The sequence below is a fragment of the Marmota monax genome, unplaced genomic scaffold (assembly GCF_021218885.2).
Source record: "Marmota monax isolate L192 unplaced genomic scaffold, Marmota_monax_Labrador192_F-V1.1 WCK01_AAM20220418_F8-fsc00135, whole genome shotgun sequence".
NCBI lineage: Eukaryota > Metazoa > Chordata > Mammalia > Rodentia > Sciuridae > Marmota > Marmota monax.
Window position 1 is genome coordinate 1429754 of NW_026694339.1, and position 14800 is coordinate 1444553.

At 32.8% G+C, this 14800-nt stretch overlaps 1 protein-coding gene across 5 annotated transcripts in view; it reads left to right on the top strand.

Annotated features, from left to right (window-relative positions):
- The window catches only part of Dcdc1 (doublecortin domain containing 1), a 486421-nt gene that overhangs the window by 22276 nt on the left and 449345 nt on the right, over positions 1-14800 (top strand). For 4 of the 5 annotated variants that reach the window (XM_058586488.1, XM_058586487.1, XM_046467509.2 and 1 more), the window contains one exon: positions 4636-4805. In XM_058586488.1, the coding sequence (XP_058442471.1) occupies positions 4714-4805 (92 nt within the window). In that variant the 5' untranslated portion in view covers positions 4636-4713. Of the gene's footprint in view, positions 1-4635; positions 4806-14800 lie in introns of those variants that run through there. The other variant, XM_058586490.1, reaches the window with a different exon arrangement.

The window sequence follows — 14800 nt, forward strand, 5'->3', positions numbered from 1 at the left end:
AGTTTGACAGATGAATTTCAGGGTTCATAAACATTTTTTTTTAAATTGCTTCTTTTTAGTTATAATTGGAATCCATTTTGACATACTTATAAAAGCATGGAATATATCTTGTTCTAATTCAGTCCCCAATAACCCTTCTTTTCCTTCCCCTTCTCACTCCTGCTCCATTCCCTCTCTTAGCTTTCTGCCATTTACCCACAGATTTTTTTAAAAAATTAATTTCTTGTGGACATAAATTATGGTGAAATTCACTATGAAATATTCACATATGAACAAAGGAAAGTTATGTCAGATTCATTCCACTGTCTTTCCTTTTCTTATCCACCTCCCTTCCTATCATTACTTTTTGTCTACTCCTCTGAACTTCCATCTCCCCCTCCCTTATTGTGGGTTAGCTTCCATATATCAGAAAGGACATTCAACCTTTGGTTGTTTGGGGATTGGCTTATTTCATTTAGCACGATACTGTCCAGATCCATCTGTTTACCAGGAAAAGTCGTGAAGTTATTCTTCTTTGTGGCTGAGTAATACTCCATTGTGTATATCTACTGCAATTTCTTTATCCATTCATCTGTTGAAGGGCATTTAGATTGGCTCCATAGCTTAGCTATTGTGAATTTAGTGCTATAAACATTGATGTGACTGTGTCACTTTAGTATGCTGATTTTAAATCCTTTGGATATATACAGAGGAGTGAGATAACTGGGTCAAATGGTGTTCCATTCCTAGTTTTTTGAGGAATATCCATTCTGCTTTCCAGAGTGGTTGCACCAATTTCCAGTCCCACCAACAATATATGAGTGTACCATTTCCCCCACATCCTCACCAACATTTAGCATTACTTGTATTCTTGAAAATTGGGGGGAGGGGTGGCGGGGATGTCACAAATCTGATCAGAACACATAGGAAAATTTTTTTCTTAATTTTAAATAATCAACCAAGTAAAACATGAACTTTGGAAAATGGAACAAAGAAGTCCATTTCATTATAACAAGTTGCTTTCTAGTCTTCTAAATCTTTCACAGTGTAAGAATAGCATGAACAAAGGTGTGGTGACTGGGAGGGGATAAACAGGATATACAGGAGGTTAAGAAAAATTCATATTGAAGAATGGTAAGGAAAAAGACTATTTCTAGCTCATATAAAAGTCTGGAAGGCTGCGTGCTGCTTTAAGATGCTTTCATCTTATTCTGCTATGAGTACCTTCTATTCCCAAAGTCACAGAAGATCCATTCCAGATCCTACATGGCTGTTCTAGTTTTTAGCTATGACCACATTTCAGGCACAAGGAAGGATAAAAGTGACCAATCCTAGAAGTCACATGTACCTCTTCTGCTTACCTTCAGCTGACCAGAACTTGGTCATATGGTGATGTTACTATACCAAAAAGGCAACAGGGCTTTAGCTGCATATTCTAAGTCTATAATTTATAAAGAGGAAAACAGATTTTAAAGAATATCTAACAGTTTCTTCCACAATCCTACCCTTTAACCACCAAAATATCTTTGCTTTTAGTCATGAATGGAAAACTTCCAAATACAACAAACCTTAAAGTGATCTGCTTCAGCTGGGTTTTTTTTTTAATTGAGTAACAAAGAATTCTTAGAGGAAAATAATTTTAAAAGGCTGGAGCCATAATCTTATCTCCAAAGATGCTGCTTTAGAGTGCTACTTTAAATTGTTCAGTTTTGAATATAGCAATATCCTTCAAATCTACAAGGCCCAAAGCCCCAATTTACTGAACTCTGAGTTAAATTTATATTTAATTTCAGGATTAGGTTCAACTGTATGTAACAAAGACCCAAATTAATACTCTTTTGAAAAGGTACAGGTTTATTTCTTATTTTAAAGTCTGAAGGTGGGCTGTGGTTGTGGCTCAGTGGTAGAATGCTTGCCTCGCATGTGTGAGGCACTGGGTTTGATTCTCAACACTGCATATAAATATATGATTAAAATAAGGGTCCATCAACAACTAAAAAAATGTTTTTAAAAAGTCTGAAGGTAAGTTGTCCAGGGTTGGTGTGGTACTCAATGATTGTCTGAGATTTAAACCCCTTCTGTCCTTGAGCATGTCCTTCTTCCCTAGCATCATATTAAAATTAAAGGTGACCAATCCAGAGACAGCCATTATGTCTTCATTCTCGTTTGCAAAGAAAAGGAAAACCTAGTGCAAACTCACTCATGCTGCTCATTTTCACTAATTTGTCATTGGTTAAAACATGTTCATGTATCCCTACACAGCCATAAGAAACACGGAAAATTAACCCTCCCCCATCTTTCTTTCCCTTTTTCCTCTCTATATAAGTTTGGCTTATTTTGCTTAACATAATATTCTCAAGTTACATCAGTTTTCCTACAAATGACACAATTTCATTTTTCTTTACGGACATTTTCTTTGTCCATTTTCCCATTGATGGTTTTTAGTTTGGCTATTGTAAATTATGCTGCTATAAACATGGGTATGTTCGTATCACAATAGTATGATGACATTAATTCCTTATGGTAAATACCAAGGAGTGGTATAGCTGGGTCATATGCTTGTTCCATTCTTAGTCTTTTGAGGAACCTCCATACTGATTTCCATAGTGGTAGTATTCATCTACAATCTCACTAGCAGTGTAAAAATGTTGCTTTTTCTTCACATCCTCTCCAGTATTTTGTATTGTTTGTGTTCTTAATAACTGCCATTCTGCTAGTTTTTATTTTAGGCAGCTCTATGCTTCGGTTAAAAGTTAAGGATACTACTATCGTAGAAGAAGGAAGAAATGAATATTGTCAGACAATTGACAGTCTTTGTCACAAAGAATTTAGACAAGTATAATAAAATATTAATATATAGATGTGCCAAGACATTACAATGTAGTTATTTGATATATTTGATGCAGTATTTTAAAAGCAGCCAAAATTATTTTATAAACAATATTTATGGGTTTTCTAATTTTCTCAAAGTCCCAATGAAATCCTGCAATAGCCTATATTATTTCCATATTCTCCAACACCTTTCTAACTTTTCTCAACTACATTCCCGTTTGATCATCCATTTATCTACTTTTCTTTACACATGTCAGTTATATTCCAACTAGGGCCTTCTCACTCTTCCTTTGTTGTCTGCTTGGTTAAATTCCCTCCCTCTTTCAAGTCTTTACCTAGGTGCTACCACCTCAATGATACCTATGCTGACAACCTTATTTAAAGTTGGTGTTTCCTTTACTCTCACACTCCCAATATAACTTTACCTTCATCAATTTTCCAGTATCATTTTCTATCTTCTGATGTCTATATAGTTTATTTATTTGTTGTGTTTATTATTTGTTATCTGCTCCCACTAGAGTGTAAGCTGCACAGAGCACATTTTTTTCTCCCTGCTTGTTTATTGAAGAATTCTAAGTACTTAGAAAAATGCCAGATATATTATAGATCCTCAATAAATAATCAGAACATGAATGAATGCTTTTATTTTAGAACAGCAGTAAAAAAGGTAAAAGTAATATTGTTATTACCTTAAAAGTAATATCTTTTCCTTAGTTCTGGTATGTCATTTTATATTGGAACACCTCCTCATTGCCTTAATGAACTACATCAGAGATAAGATTTTGTAGTTTTTGAATCAGTATTGTTAGTGCATGATTACATAGTAAAGGAAACACCAGCTTTAAATAAGGTTGTCAGCATTAGGTATCATTGAGGTGGTAGCACCTAGGAAAAAACTTGAAAGAGGCAGGGAATTTAACCAAGCAGTCCTGGAAAGGGACTGATAGATAATATTCTGGGATATTATTTCTTAAGAGCATATTGTTTTGGTCTTAAGATACTAGAGTTTGTGTATATTATGTAAGAGATTTCTAGGCTACAAATATAAAATTTCCAACTCAATTTAATTCAAGCAAAAAGAAAGAAGTAAGAAACTGTAGGAAACTCAGGAGATATGGGTTGCTTTGTGGTTTTGGGGACTCAAATGTTGTCATCAGGACTCTCTCTGGCTTTCTCTGTCCTTCTTCCACTTTTGCTCTCATCTGTTTTGGTTTCATTCTCAGTGGTGGAGGTTTATATTGTTCTCGAAGTTGACAATCATTTTTTTCCTCATCAGGACTTTGATTTACCAATCTTTGTGTCTGGGCAATGGGGCACTTTGGCCATCTTTGTAGATACTTATTTCTTGGCATGGAAGCCAGCTGCATAAATTGAGAATCATATCAGAATCAGGAGGAAGTGCAAAATAAATAAATTTTATTGTGTTGGGTTTTTTAGTAACATATTTCTCATATAAAATTGCTTATATAAGCAGTATTTTTAAAACCAGCCAAAGCTAAAAGACTTTACAAGAAATTAGCATATTTTTTGTGGTGTTAGGGATTAAACCCAAGGTCTTATGCATGTGAGGCAAGCACTCTACTAACTGAGCTATGTACCCAGCCCAGCAATTTTTATTTCTTAAATGGGATTATACCATTAATACACTTATATTCATATTTTTCTTTAAGTTCTTATCACTGTTAATTTCTAGTGTAATTTTACACTTAATGATTGCTATACAGTCTAGAACATGATGACAAGTAGATTGATACTAATGTTTACCCTCAATTTGAAATCCAAGAGGATTTTACATTTTAAACTATCATTCTTCATAATTCTTAGCTGCAGATGGCAAGAATAGAAGCAGATGATCACTGAGAAGCACTGTCTCACTCTCCTTTATCTCCCTTGACTAAAGTGATGGAGGAATCACAACAAAGCAATCCTGTAGACACCTTGCATGGGAATACTGTGGAGCCAATTTACACATATATTTTGAATGACATACCAGGGTAAGAATATGATTTTATCAACTTAAACTGAATTTTAAAGAACTTAAGTGTGCTTATAAAAAGTTATCTATGTAAATATTTATTTGGTATTTGGTTAAAGTGATATAAATGGTAACTTGGAGATGGGATGAGCTATGGAGATTGTTGTCTAGGTTACAGTCCCCAATTTCTTCTACTTGATGGGAAGAAAAAAGATAAATGATCAATAAACATGAATTATTTGTGGAATCTGATTTGAACATATAATAATAATTATATCAATAATGGCAGCTAATATTTGTTATGTATCAATCCCCACTGCTTAGCTCTTCACCTGCATTTTTTCAATTTTGTTCTCAAAACAATCCTAAGAGGAAAATAGGCAGGTAGTATTCTAAACATCTCTGTTTTATCAATGAAAAGATAAAGACATAGAGAGTTAACTATACTCACACTAATAAGTGGAAAAGGTATGATTTGAACCCAATTGGCTCTAACTGCACTGTCTTATATATTGTATTGTAGATACTAAATTACTCATGAAAATATTCCTTCCAATAAAACAATGAAAAATTTTTCTCTAAATAAGATTTTAAATATTTCTTTATATAAATTTCAATCCTAATATAGTGTTTCTTTGCTCAGATTTTTTATTGCTTTTGTAATTTATTTTTCCAACTTTCAATTTAAAATGATTATCATTTACTTTTCATCCCATCTCTTGTTTGTTCATTTTTAATAACTTTATTATTTTTTTTCTGTGAGAGCTAAATGTACTTTCATTTATTCTATTTCTTTCTCCTTTTCTTTCTTTTATTTTTTTATTCTCAGTCTAACTCAGAATTTGTGTCCTTGTCCTTTTTATTATATATCAGTCTTTTCATGTGATATTTTCCTGCTTCTGTTTTTAATAGTTTGTTATTTAAACATGATTATTTTATTTATTTGTTTGAATTCTAATTTCTTTTCTGTAACTATTTCCTGTTACCATCAACTTTGATTATGATACACCTAGAACAGAATGTTGAAGATAATACTCCAAGATCTTTTACCTTCTTGGGAAAGAAAATGATAATCTTCATCTTGAAAGAAGTCAAGTTCATAAAGGCTAATGGCAATGAAAGCTCTATTGGTACTGATATGATTATCAGAGAAAGGTAATTTTCTCTGAGTAAAGGCATTTTTCTCTTGATTGAGGTTAAAACATTTTTGTTTTCCTTGCCACATTTTGTCTACCATCTTTATGTTCTTTATGAGAAATAATTATTCAAATAGTTAATGTGTTTTTCCTTTACTGGTATCATAGAAGCTCTGCTTTTCTTCACTAATTAACACATTCTGCTTATTAAAAATGAGCATTTGTATTAAATTTACTTATAAGAGTCATACAGTGACCAGTATTTTCATGTTATTATCTGATACTATTAATTTACCTTTGATTATATTTTTTTGTGAAAACCCCCCTTTTTTTTTACCTTTCTCATGTTCTTTCAGTATTTTTCTTCTGCTGTCATTCCATCTACATTTGATTGTAATAGAGTGAAAACTGTTGTGCCAGAATCCCACTGCCAAAGAAAACTAACACCAAAAGTGTAAATGTGGTCTGATCCTCTCATTTTAAGACTTACCCTTTAGAGGTCAGATGACTACTAAAGTGTAGCCACTTCCAAGAAAGATGAACAATAGGAAACAATAGGAAAATATGTATTCTGAGGTGGTCCAGAATAGGGAATAAATCTTTGAGACGTGTATGGCAAAATCAAGTATTTATTCATAACAGGTTCCAAAATATTCATACAATATATCTTTAAATGCTGTAGTAGAAGATTTCCAAATGACAATTTGATTTTAGAGTTAAGAAAATATTATAATAACATATCTTTCTATTCCACATATAAAATACTTTTAGTGATTTTTAGCTGACAATCATATAAGAAATGTAATTTCATGATTTTTATAATGGAATGTTATAGTATATCTTATTCTACTGGCAGCTTAGTATATTACCAACTCTTACATTTCCCTGAGGAGGAAATTCCTTTTAGTACATTAAATGAGGACTTAAATCAGTTATAAAGTGACTACCAGCAACTTTTTGTTGCAGATTATCAGGGCTGAGTTTTTACAGATGAGCTTGATTTCAGTGATATTAATGACACCTCCTCTATTCGGTCCCATTTCATGTCATTTTACTCATCTTGGGTATTTCAATTGGATTGAGTATTTGACTTTTTATCAAATATAAACATTTGGAAACATGGCCTTTTCTAGGGACAGTATAAATTTATTGATTTCATCATTTCAAAGGTGAACTGTTGATTCTCATCATGGAATGGTGGCAGAAGGGAGTAAGGGGAGACAAGAGTGAATGAAGCAATGCTGTATCTTCACTGTTTCCAAATCATACACTTTCTTTAATTCATATATTTTTTTCTGATTTTTTCCATCAAGACTTAAAAAAGTCTCTATAAAATTAAACAGTAGCATGTTGTTTCCCTTAAATAATAATGAGACTAGATCATTATTCCTTTTGGAAAATTTAAGTTTCTGCTGGAAAATGTTATATATAATATCTATTATATTATAGACATTATAATAGTTTTATATTTAAGATATAAATATATCCTCTCCCAGTTTTAGATTTAAGATGTAGCTTATTTTTAGTTTTTTACTTTTGCACATGCAAAAATATTCTTTTATTCCTTTAGGCAGAATGGTTTATTCCCCTGATCATATACTCACATGGGTCTTTAAGAATCTTTGGAATTGTTTTTCTTGTTTAGTATTTTCTTTTTCTGCAAAAGCAAGCCAGTTTAATTTAACAAGCATTTTTGGCTGCCTTCTATCTGGAGTGTGTGTGCGTGTTGTGGTGGGGGGATATGGGTTGTATTTTGAATGTAATACATTCGTTGTTATCCAGACATTGAGTTGCAAGTAAAAATTTGACATATTATGTGTTTAAATAACCTGAGATGGCTCTGCAATTGGAAAACCTTTACCAACATTTCTAGGCTAAACTAAAATTATATTTTCTTTGATGCTAGAAATAAAATTTGTGGAGAATTGCTCAATTTCATTATCACTTATTTACTCTCTATGGTGTTTAAATCACATTTTATCAGAGAAATTGTAGAAAGTTATTTATATCTTTGGAAGTTATTTGTTTAAACAAGTTGAGGAAAGGGCAGTATGAAGTTTAATGAAGTCTTTGTGCTTTGTGTACTCCAGAGATATTGAAAAAGATTGCATTCATCAAACGTGAGATTATTTCTTTTATTGGTTGCATTTCATTATTTCAAACTTGTGACATTATTGAAAATACTTCTGGCCATTTTCCTTTGTGTTTCTATTTTCTTATTTGTACATATTCCAATTAGAAAGTTTAATTACCATTAAAATGTAATAGGATAAAGATAAGTTTTACAAATGATAATATTAAAAAAGCCACATAACTCTTTAGGAAGGTTCAAATGCTATTAGAATATAAAGCAAGAAATATATGCTTGTCAAATATACAGTATAAATAAATAATTTTAGATGAAAATGGTTGACTACATTTAACAAAGAGTCTACCAAATAATGAAAGGCTAAAGAGTGGTTGTTAGATTTGATGTACTTCATTGTATATTGTAAGTAATTGCTATCCATAAAAATTCTATGGCTTCTGTATAAGAAAAAGAGACATTTTGACAGGCAACACTAGTATGAAGTGACAGCAAGTACAAATCCTTGGCAACTGTCATTATCCTGCTGTTGAATTCACATCCAAACTATGTGATAACTTAGACCTGCGTGTTTGTTACTGAGCCATGATCTGTCAAAGTAGCCATACTTCTTATTTATGAATAGTATTATTAGCCACATGCAGATTTATGTCACAGAAATCTCAATTTATGAAGAATGCTTTGTGTTTCAAAAAGGGGGAGGATAAAAACTCCATGTTATGCTATGCATACACTGAAATTTCTGGTGAAATGTTTAAGTAAAAGTTGAGCTTTTAGATACTAATAGATTGGTTTACATTTTTATCCCATCATAATTAATTAAACATTAGTAAAGACTTAATAAAACAAAAAATAAAGCAAATATAATTTAGATTATTAATTATTGACATTGACTATCCATTATATTGAGTGTAATTTTCTCTATAAAGGTAGTGAGAAAGCTGATTATATGTTAGGCCATGATCAGTGCAAAGTAATACAAAACTAAAAAGAGTTTCCAAATGAGGAAGATTCATTATCCCACCTAAGAACTTTAGAGATAAAGTCTAGAATTAAATCCAGTGATTTGGCAATATTAGCAAAAGCACTGACTCTTTATATCTTGCTCTCCTCCATCCTCAGATATTGGCTAGATGCTTTTTGCAAAATGCTTCATAATAGGTTCACTCAACAAATGTCTGTGAAAAGATGTATATTAGGTCACTTCTCTCTCTTTTTTAAAATTAGGGCAAAGAAACAAAACATTCTGCAGAAGACGTCTCTTCTTGTCTCATTAGCTAGAATTAGATAATAAACATATTTTTTAACCTACCAGGGCAAGGGATATGGAATTACCATCCTTGGCTTTACGCCATTGCCCTCTGGGGCTGATCAGTGGATACCTTCTGTGGGCATATCAGTAGCTTTGCATCTAAAGAACATAACTGAGGCTTTGCATCTAAAGAAAAATGGGGAGAATGACTGTTAGATAATTAACCAGCATTGCCTGACATAAATTTTGACTTTAATTTTGTTGTATTTTAATTCTTAAATTATGCTTGGGCTGGGGATGTGGTTCAAGCGGTAACGCGCTCGCCTGGCATGTGCAGGGCACTGGGTTCAGTACTCAGCACCATATAAAAATAAAATAAAGATGTTGTGTCCACCGAAAACTAAAAAATAAATATTAAAAAATTCTCTCTCTCTCTTTCTCTCCCCCCTTTCTTTGTATCCTTCTCTCTTTGTCCAATAGCATTTTTGTGACACATTTCTGTACAATATCATTATTGTCAAAATATAATTTCTGCATATTAATCACTGGTTGAGTTTCTTTGTAAGCATAAGAGATGTAAAACAAGGATCTTACCCTTGCAGAGTTCGATATGAAATCACATAACAAATAAATTATCACAGAACTATGCAAAATGGTACATAAGTGTATTAATAGGACTGAATGTAATGCTATGGAATAAGAACCAGAATCTGGTGGAGTTAATTCTTCTCATATCTGCTCAGCTTGAACAGCTTTGGTGAGGCCTTCTCTATGTTCCTAACCCCTGAATTTCTCCCTGTAATCAGTACTTTTTCTTCATATTTAGTTATGATTAATAATTGTGAATTTGTATGTGTTAATATTTGTTAAAGATTTCTATCTTCCACTAAACAATTATTGTTTTTATGGAAGATGGTCTAGAAATTGTGAGTTCTGAATTTAGATTAATATTTGTTAAACTCTTCTTAAAAGAAGTATAATTATAGTATAGATTAGCTGAGTGACTACCATGTGTAAAAAGACATATTGATAAGGACTATAGGAGGCAGTGTATTGCAGTTATAGCTGAAGGATATTATAGGAAAGCTATAAGCAGTTCTTATTAGTAGAAATCCTTGAAAGTGCGACCAATGATATGACTTTATTAGGAGTTTTCCTTCAATTGCTATAAGAAGACACTATGTTCACTAATGCTACTAAAATAGAGAAAATGAAAAGAATTGCCCTTGTCAAGAGTAGTCATCTCAATTCTTATCATAGTCTTTTTATCTGATTTTTCTATACTCCTTCCTAAGCATATTTTCTTTTATTTTTAGAGTTCATGTCTTATTTGTTACTTTGTGAAGCAAAAATATGAAATCAGATTTAATGAAAACCTAAGAAAGTAGGCATCATTATACTAGCTTGGAATATTAAAGGGGTTATAAATTCCACAATGTGTACTATCTGTCTCTGATAATCTTTTTGAATATAGTAAAAGCCAAATGTAGATGAGATACAGCCTTGTTTGAAAGGAGAAAAGATTAGTTAATCTCTTAATCCATGTATCAGCTTTGTAATTCATTACATTCATTGTATCCTATATGGAAATTGTCTAAAAGATTAATTTACTTAAAGTACTATAATTTTTAATTAAATGTTTTATCAATATTGCTTTAAGATTAAATTTAGACATGTTCTATTTCACCTTCCTCTGAGCACATATAAAGTTATTGAATATTTATACATTTTATATACATATAGATGCACATAACTATGTGTGCTCTTTTTTGTAATTCCTGAAGAGTGATTCAGATTGCTAAAATATTTTCTCCAAACTAACCATAAATTATAATTCAGGAGTAATGTACCTGATGTTTTGTTTTTGAAAAAAATATATATAAAAACACTTGTGTCCAAGTGAATGCCCTTCCTCTTAAAATATTCACTTTTAGAAGTATTTCTTCTAATAATATTGCCATTTTGGAAGCATTGAAAGTTTCTCTTTGGATTTACAGTTAGAACATGGGCACATTCTTTTTTGTCTCCCCTTTTCTTTTTTCCACTTACAAGTAGATTTATTAATGTACTGGGATTTGGAGGAACTGGAGCTATGTTTATTTCAGAAATATCTGAGTTACATAGGTTTAATCACTAGTATATAGCAAAAGTAACAGTAAATACATTAAATGAGTTTAATGATATCTTTAAAGGTTCTCAATGTATCCCCCATAATTATATTAAATAAATCCCACTGATGCAGAATTTATGATTATTATTAGGGAACATTAGTTTTAATATTCTCAATAACTAATGACAAAATTTAATCTTAAGAAATTATATTAGAATTTTCCAGAAAATAAAATATCTGGATCTCAATTTGATATTAAAAGTTGATAATAAAACTGAATCACTGTATAGCTGAGGTGGAAGGCTGAGTTTTAACATGATTCCCAAGATTTCTATCAACTAGTTTACATGCCCCATATAATTCTCTCTTCTTGAGTGTATGTGGGACCTATAAATATAAGGAGATATCAATTCCTTGATACATTAATATGGAAAAATGGAAAAGATTTTTGCAGATATATTTAAGGTACATAATCAGTTGCCTTTAAGTTCATCAAAAGGGAGATTATCTTGAGTGGGCCTGACCTAGTCAGATATTTAAATAAAAGAGATCAGAGGAATCAGAGATTAGCTACTTCTGGCCTTAAAAAAAAAAAAAAAAAGATAGTCACAATGAATTCTGCAGCAGATAGAAACTGAATTTCGGCAACAACCTGAATGAGCCTGGAAGAGGACCCCAAGCATCAGATGAGGTTGCAGCCCCTGCTAATTTCTTGATTTCAACTTTGTCAGGTCTTAAAAGGATCCAGCTGAACTTTGCTATGACTCCTGCCTGACCCACAGAAATAGTGTGATAGTAATAGGTCTGATTTTAAGTCATTTGTTACATGGCAATACAAAACTAATATAGATGGGAAAATATCAGGGTGGGTATGTAAATAGATATTTTTTAAAAGGAGGTTTATTTCAGCCCTGCATAGTGGTGCACACTTGTAATCCCAGCAGCTCGGGAGGCTGAGGCAGGAAGATTGTGAATTCAAAGCCAGCCTCAGCAAAAGCAAAGGCACTAAGTAACTTAGTGAGACCCTGTCTCTAAATAAAATACAAAATAGGGTTGGGGATATGGCTCAGTGATTGAGTGCCCCTGAGTTCAATCCCTGGTACCTCCCCCTGCCAAAAAAAAGAAGCCAGTTGTGTCATTTGAAGGCCTCAGAGCCACAGGGACTGATGATAACTTTCAGTCTGAGTCTGAAGGCCGGAGAACCAGGAGTGTTAATGACAGGAGAAGGCAACATGCTAGCTGAACGGATTCTCAGTTCCTATGCTTTTTGAGCCCTCAAGAGATTGGATGATATCCACCTGAATTGGGGAGGGCCATCTACCTTACTTGGTCCATGAATTCAAGTGTTAATCTCTCCTGGAAATGCCCTGACGTACCATAAATAATATTTCAGGAGATATTCAGGCATTCCATGGCCTAGTCAAGTTGATAAAATTAACTATTATAGTAAGATGTGGGTATGAACTTAAATATTAAATACATTATGCAAATTGACTGTATTTTCCAATAAAAAGACAGACTGTCTTGGTGAAGAGAATAGTTCTATGAACATTTTATTAAATGTAAATGGGATAAATTTTCAAACTGAAGGACAAAAACTATCTTTGTGAGGAGAATTATGTGAAGACATCTATATATCTATATGTCTCTCACTATATATGTTTGGAGGTGTTAAAGAGAACTTCTGTCCACCTCCAAACATATACCTATAGCTTTCTAAGATTTCAGAGGAGAAAAGGATACCTCAAACAAAAAAGGTTGGGAAAAAACAAGGGAAAGGAAAAAAAAACAGGAGACTACAGGCTATGATGACTTAAATACAATCTAGATATGAGACCTTTATTAGCTAAAAAGCATTACTGGTTTTCTGCTGCTAATGTAGATTTACCTTCTGTCATGGTTTGGATATGTGATGTCTCCCAAAAGTTCATGTCTGAGACAATGCAAGAATATTCAGAGGTAAAAATGATTGGGTTATGAGAGTTATGAATTGATGAGTGAATTAATTAATCCACTAATATTGACTAACTGGGCAGTATCTATAGGTAGGTAGGATGAAGCTGGAGAAAGTAGATCACTGGTGGTGTGCCTTTGGGATTTATATTTTGTCCCTGGTAAGTGGAACTCTCTTTGCTTCCTCATGGCCATGTTCTTAGCCACTTTCCTTCACCACATTCTTCCTCCATGATATTCTGCCTCATCTTGGGCCCAGAACTGTAGAGTTAACCATTTATGGACTGAGACTTAGACCTCTGAAACCATGAACCAAACAAACATCTCCTTCTTTAAAATTGTTCGTATCAGGTCTTTTGGTCATAGCAGTGACCAAAAAGCTGATTACAAGACCTCCTTCAACTACCATTCCCTGACCATTGCCCTCCCATATTCCAAATCTCCATTCCCCTCCTAATAGTATCTGTTCATGTGCACTCATTTGGATAGGAGCTTCCTTCCATTTTCTAACAAATGAAAAATAAGGAAGTTTACGCTAATAACTAATACTATGGGGTAATAGTTAAGTAGAGATTCTGGAGCCAAACTACCTGGATTTGAATTCTGTCTCTGATATCTCCCTTCCATATGACCTTTGGCAAATCATTTAAGCCCTTAGTTTGTTTATCTGTAAAAAGAGAATAATAATATGGGATGTTGTGATGATAAATATGTAAAGTATTTAGAAAAGTGACTGACAAATACGTGCTATGTAAGCACTATTAGGATTGTTACTTTTATTATCAATATGGAGGTTATGATATAACATTTATTCTTTGTTTGATCTTGTGAACCTAGTTACAGTCCCTGCACCTGGACAGTTTAGGGTCCAAAACTGATGGAACCATTCAAGGAAGACTCTTTGGGACAGGATTGGAGAGTTGTCCCTTTTCATCACTTCTGTGTTGTTTTGGCATCCCCAGCACTGGAATGTTTGGGGACTCTCTGAGGCAACACTTTATCATGCACTCTTTGTTATTGTGATAGGTGATGGCAGCAATGAGGAAGTGAGGAGAGTGGAAATATCTGTGACTCTCACTAACCAATTTTTGTAGGTACTTAGGAAAAACTATTAGAAATTTGTAATGTACTACTTTGAGGACTATCAGAAATAAATGGGGGAAATTTTGAAGGGAGAATAAAGTTCTATATTATGATGATGAAGTTATCATGCTGGCAGTTGATTTTAATTCCTCACCTTTAAGATTGATTTTAGGGAGAACAATTTTACCTTTTGACCCACATCCCTTTGGACCAACACTGACAAATGGTCTAGAACCTAGACTTACAATTGCAATACTGCATTCTTTTATGCTTCTATGATTAGAAATAAATGATTAGTAATAAAATGAATTACATATATAACTATAGATTCAATTGTGATTTTTAAAAAAAGAAGAATTTGAGAGTGTTTAAGCACAGCCAGGCATAGTGGCAC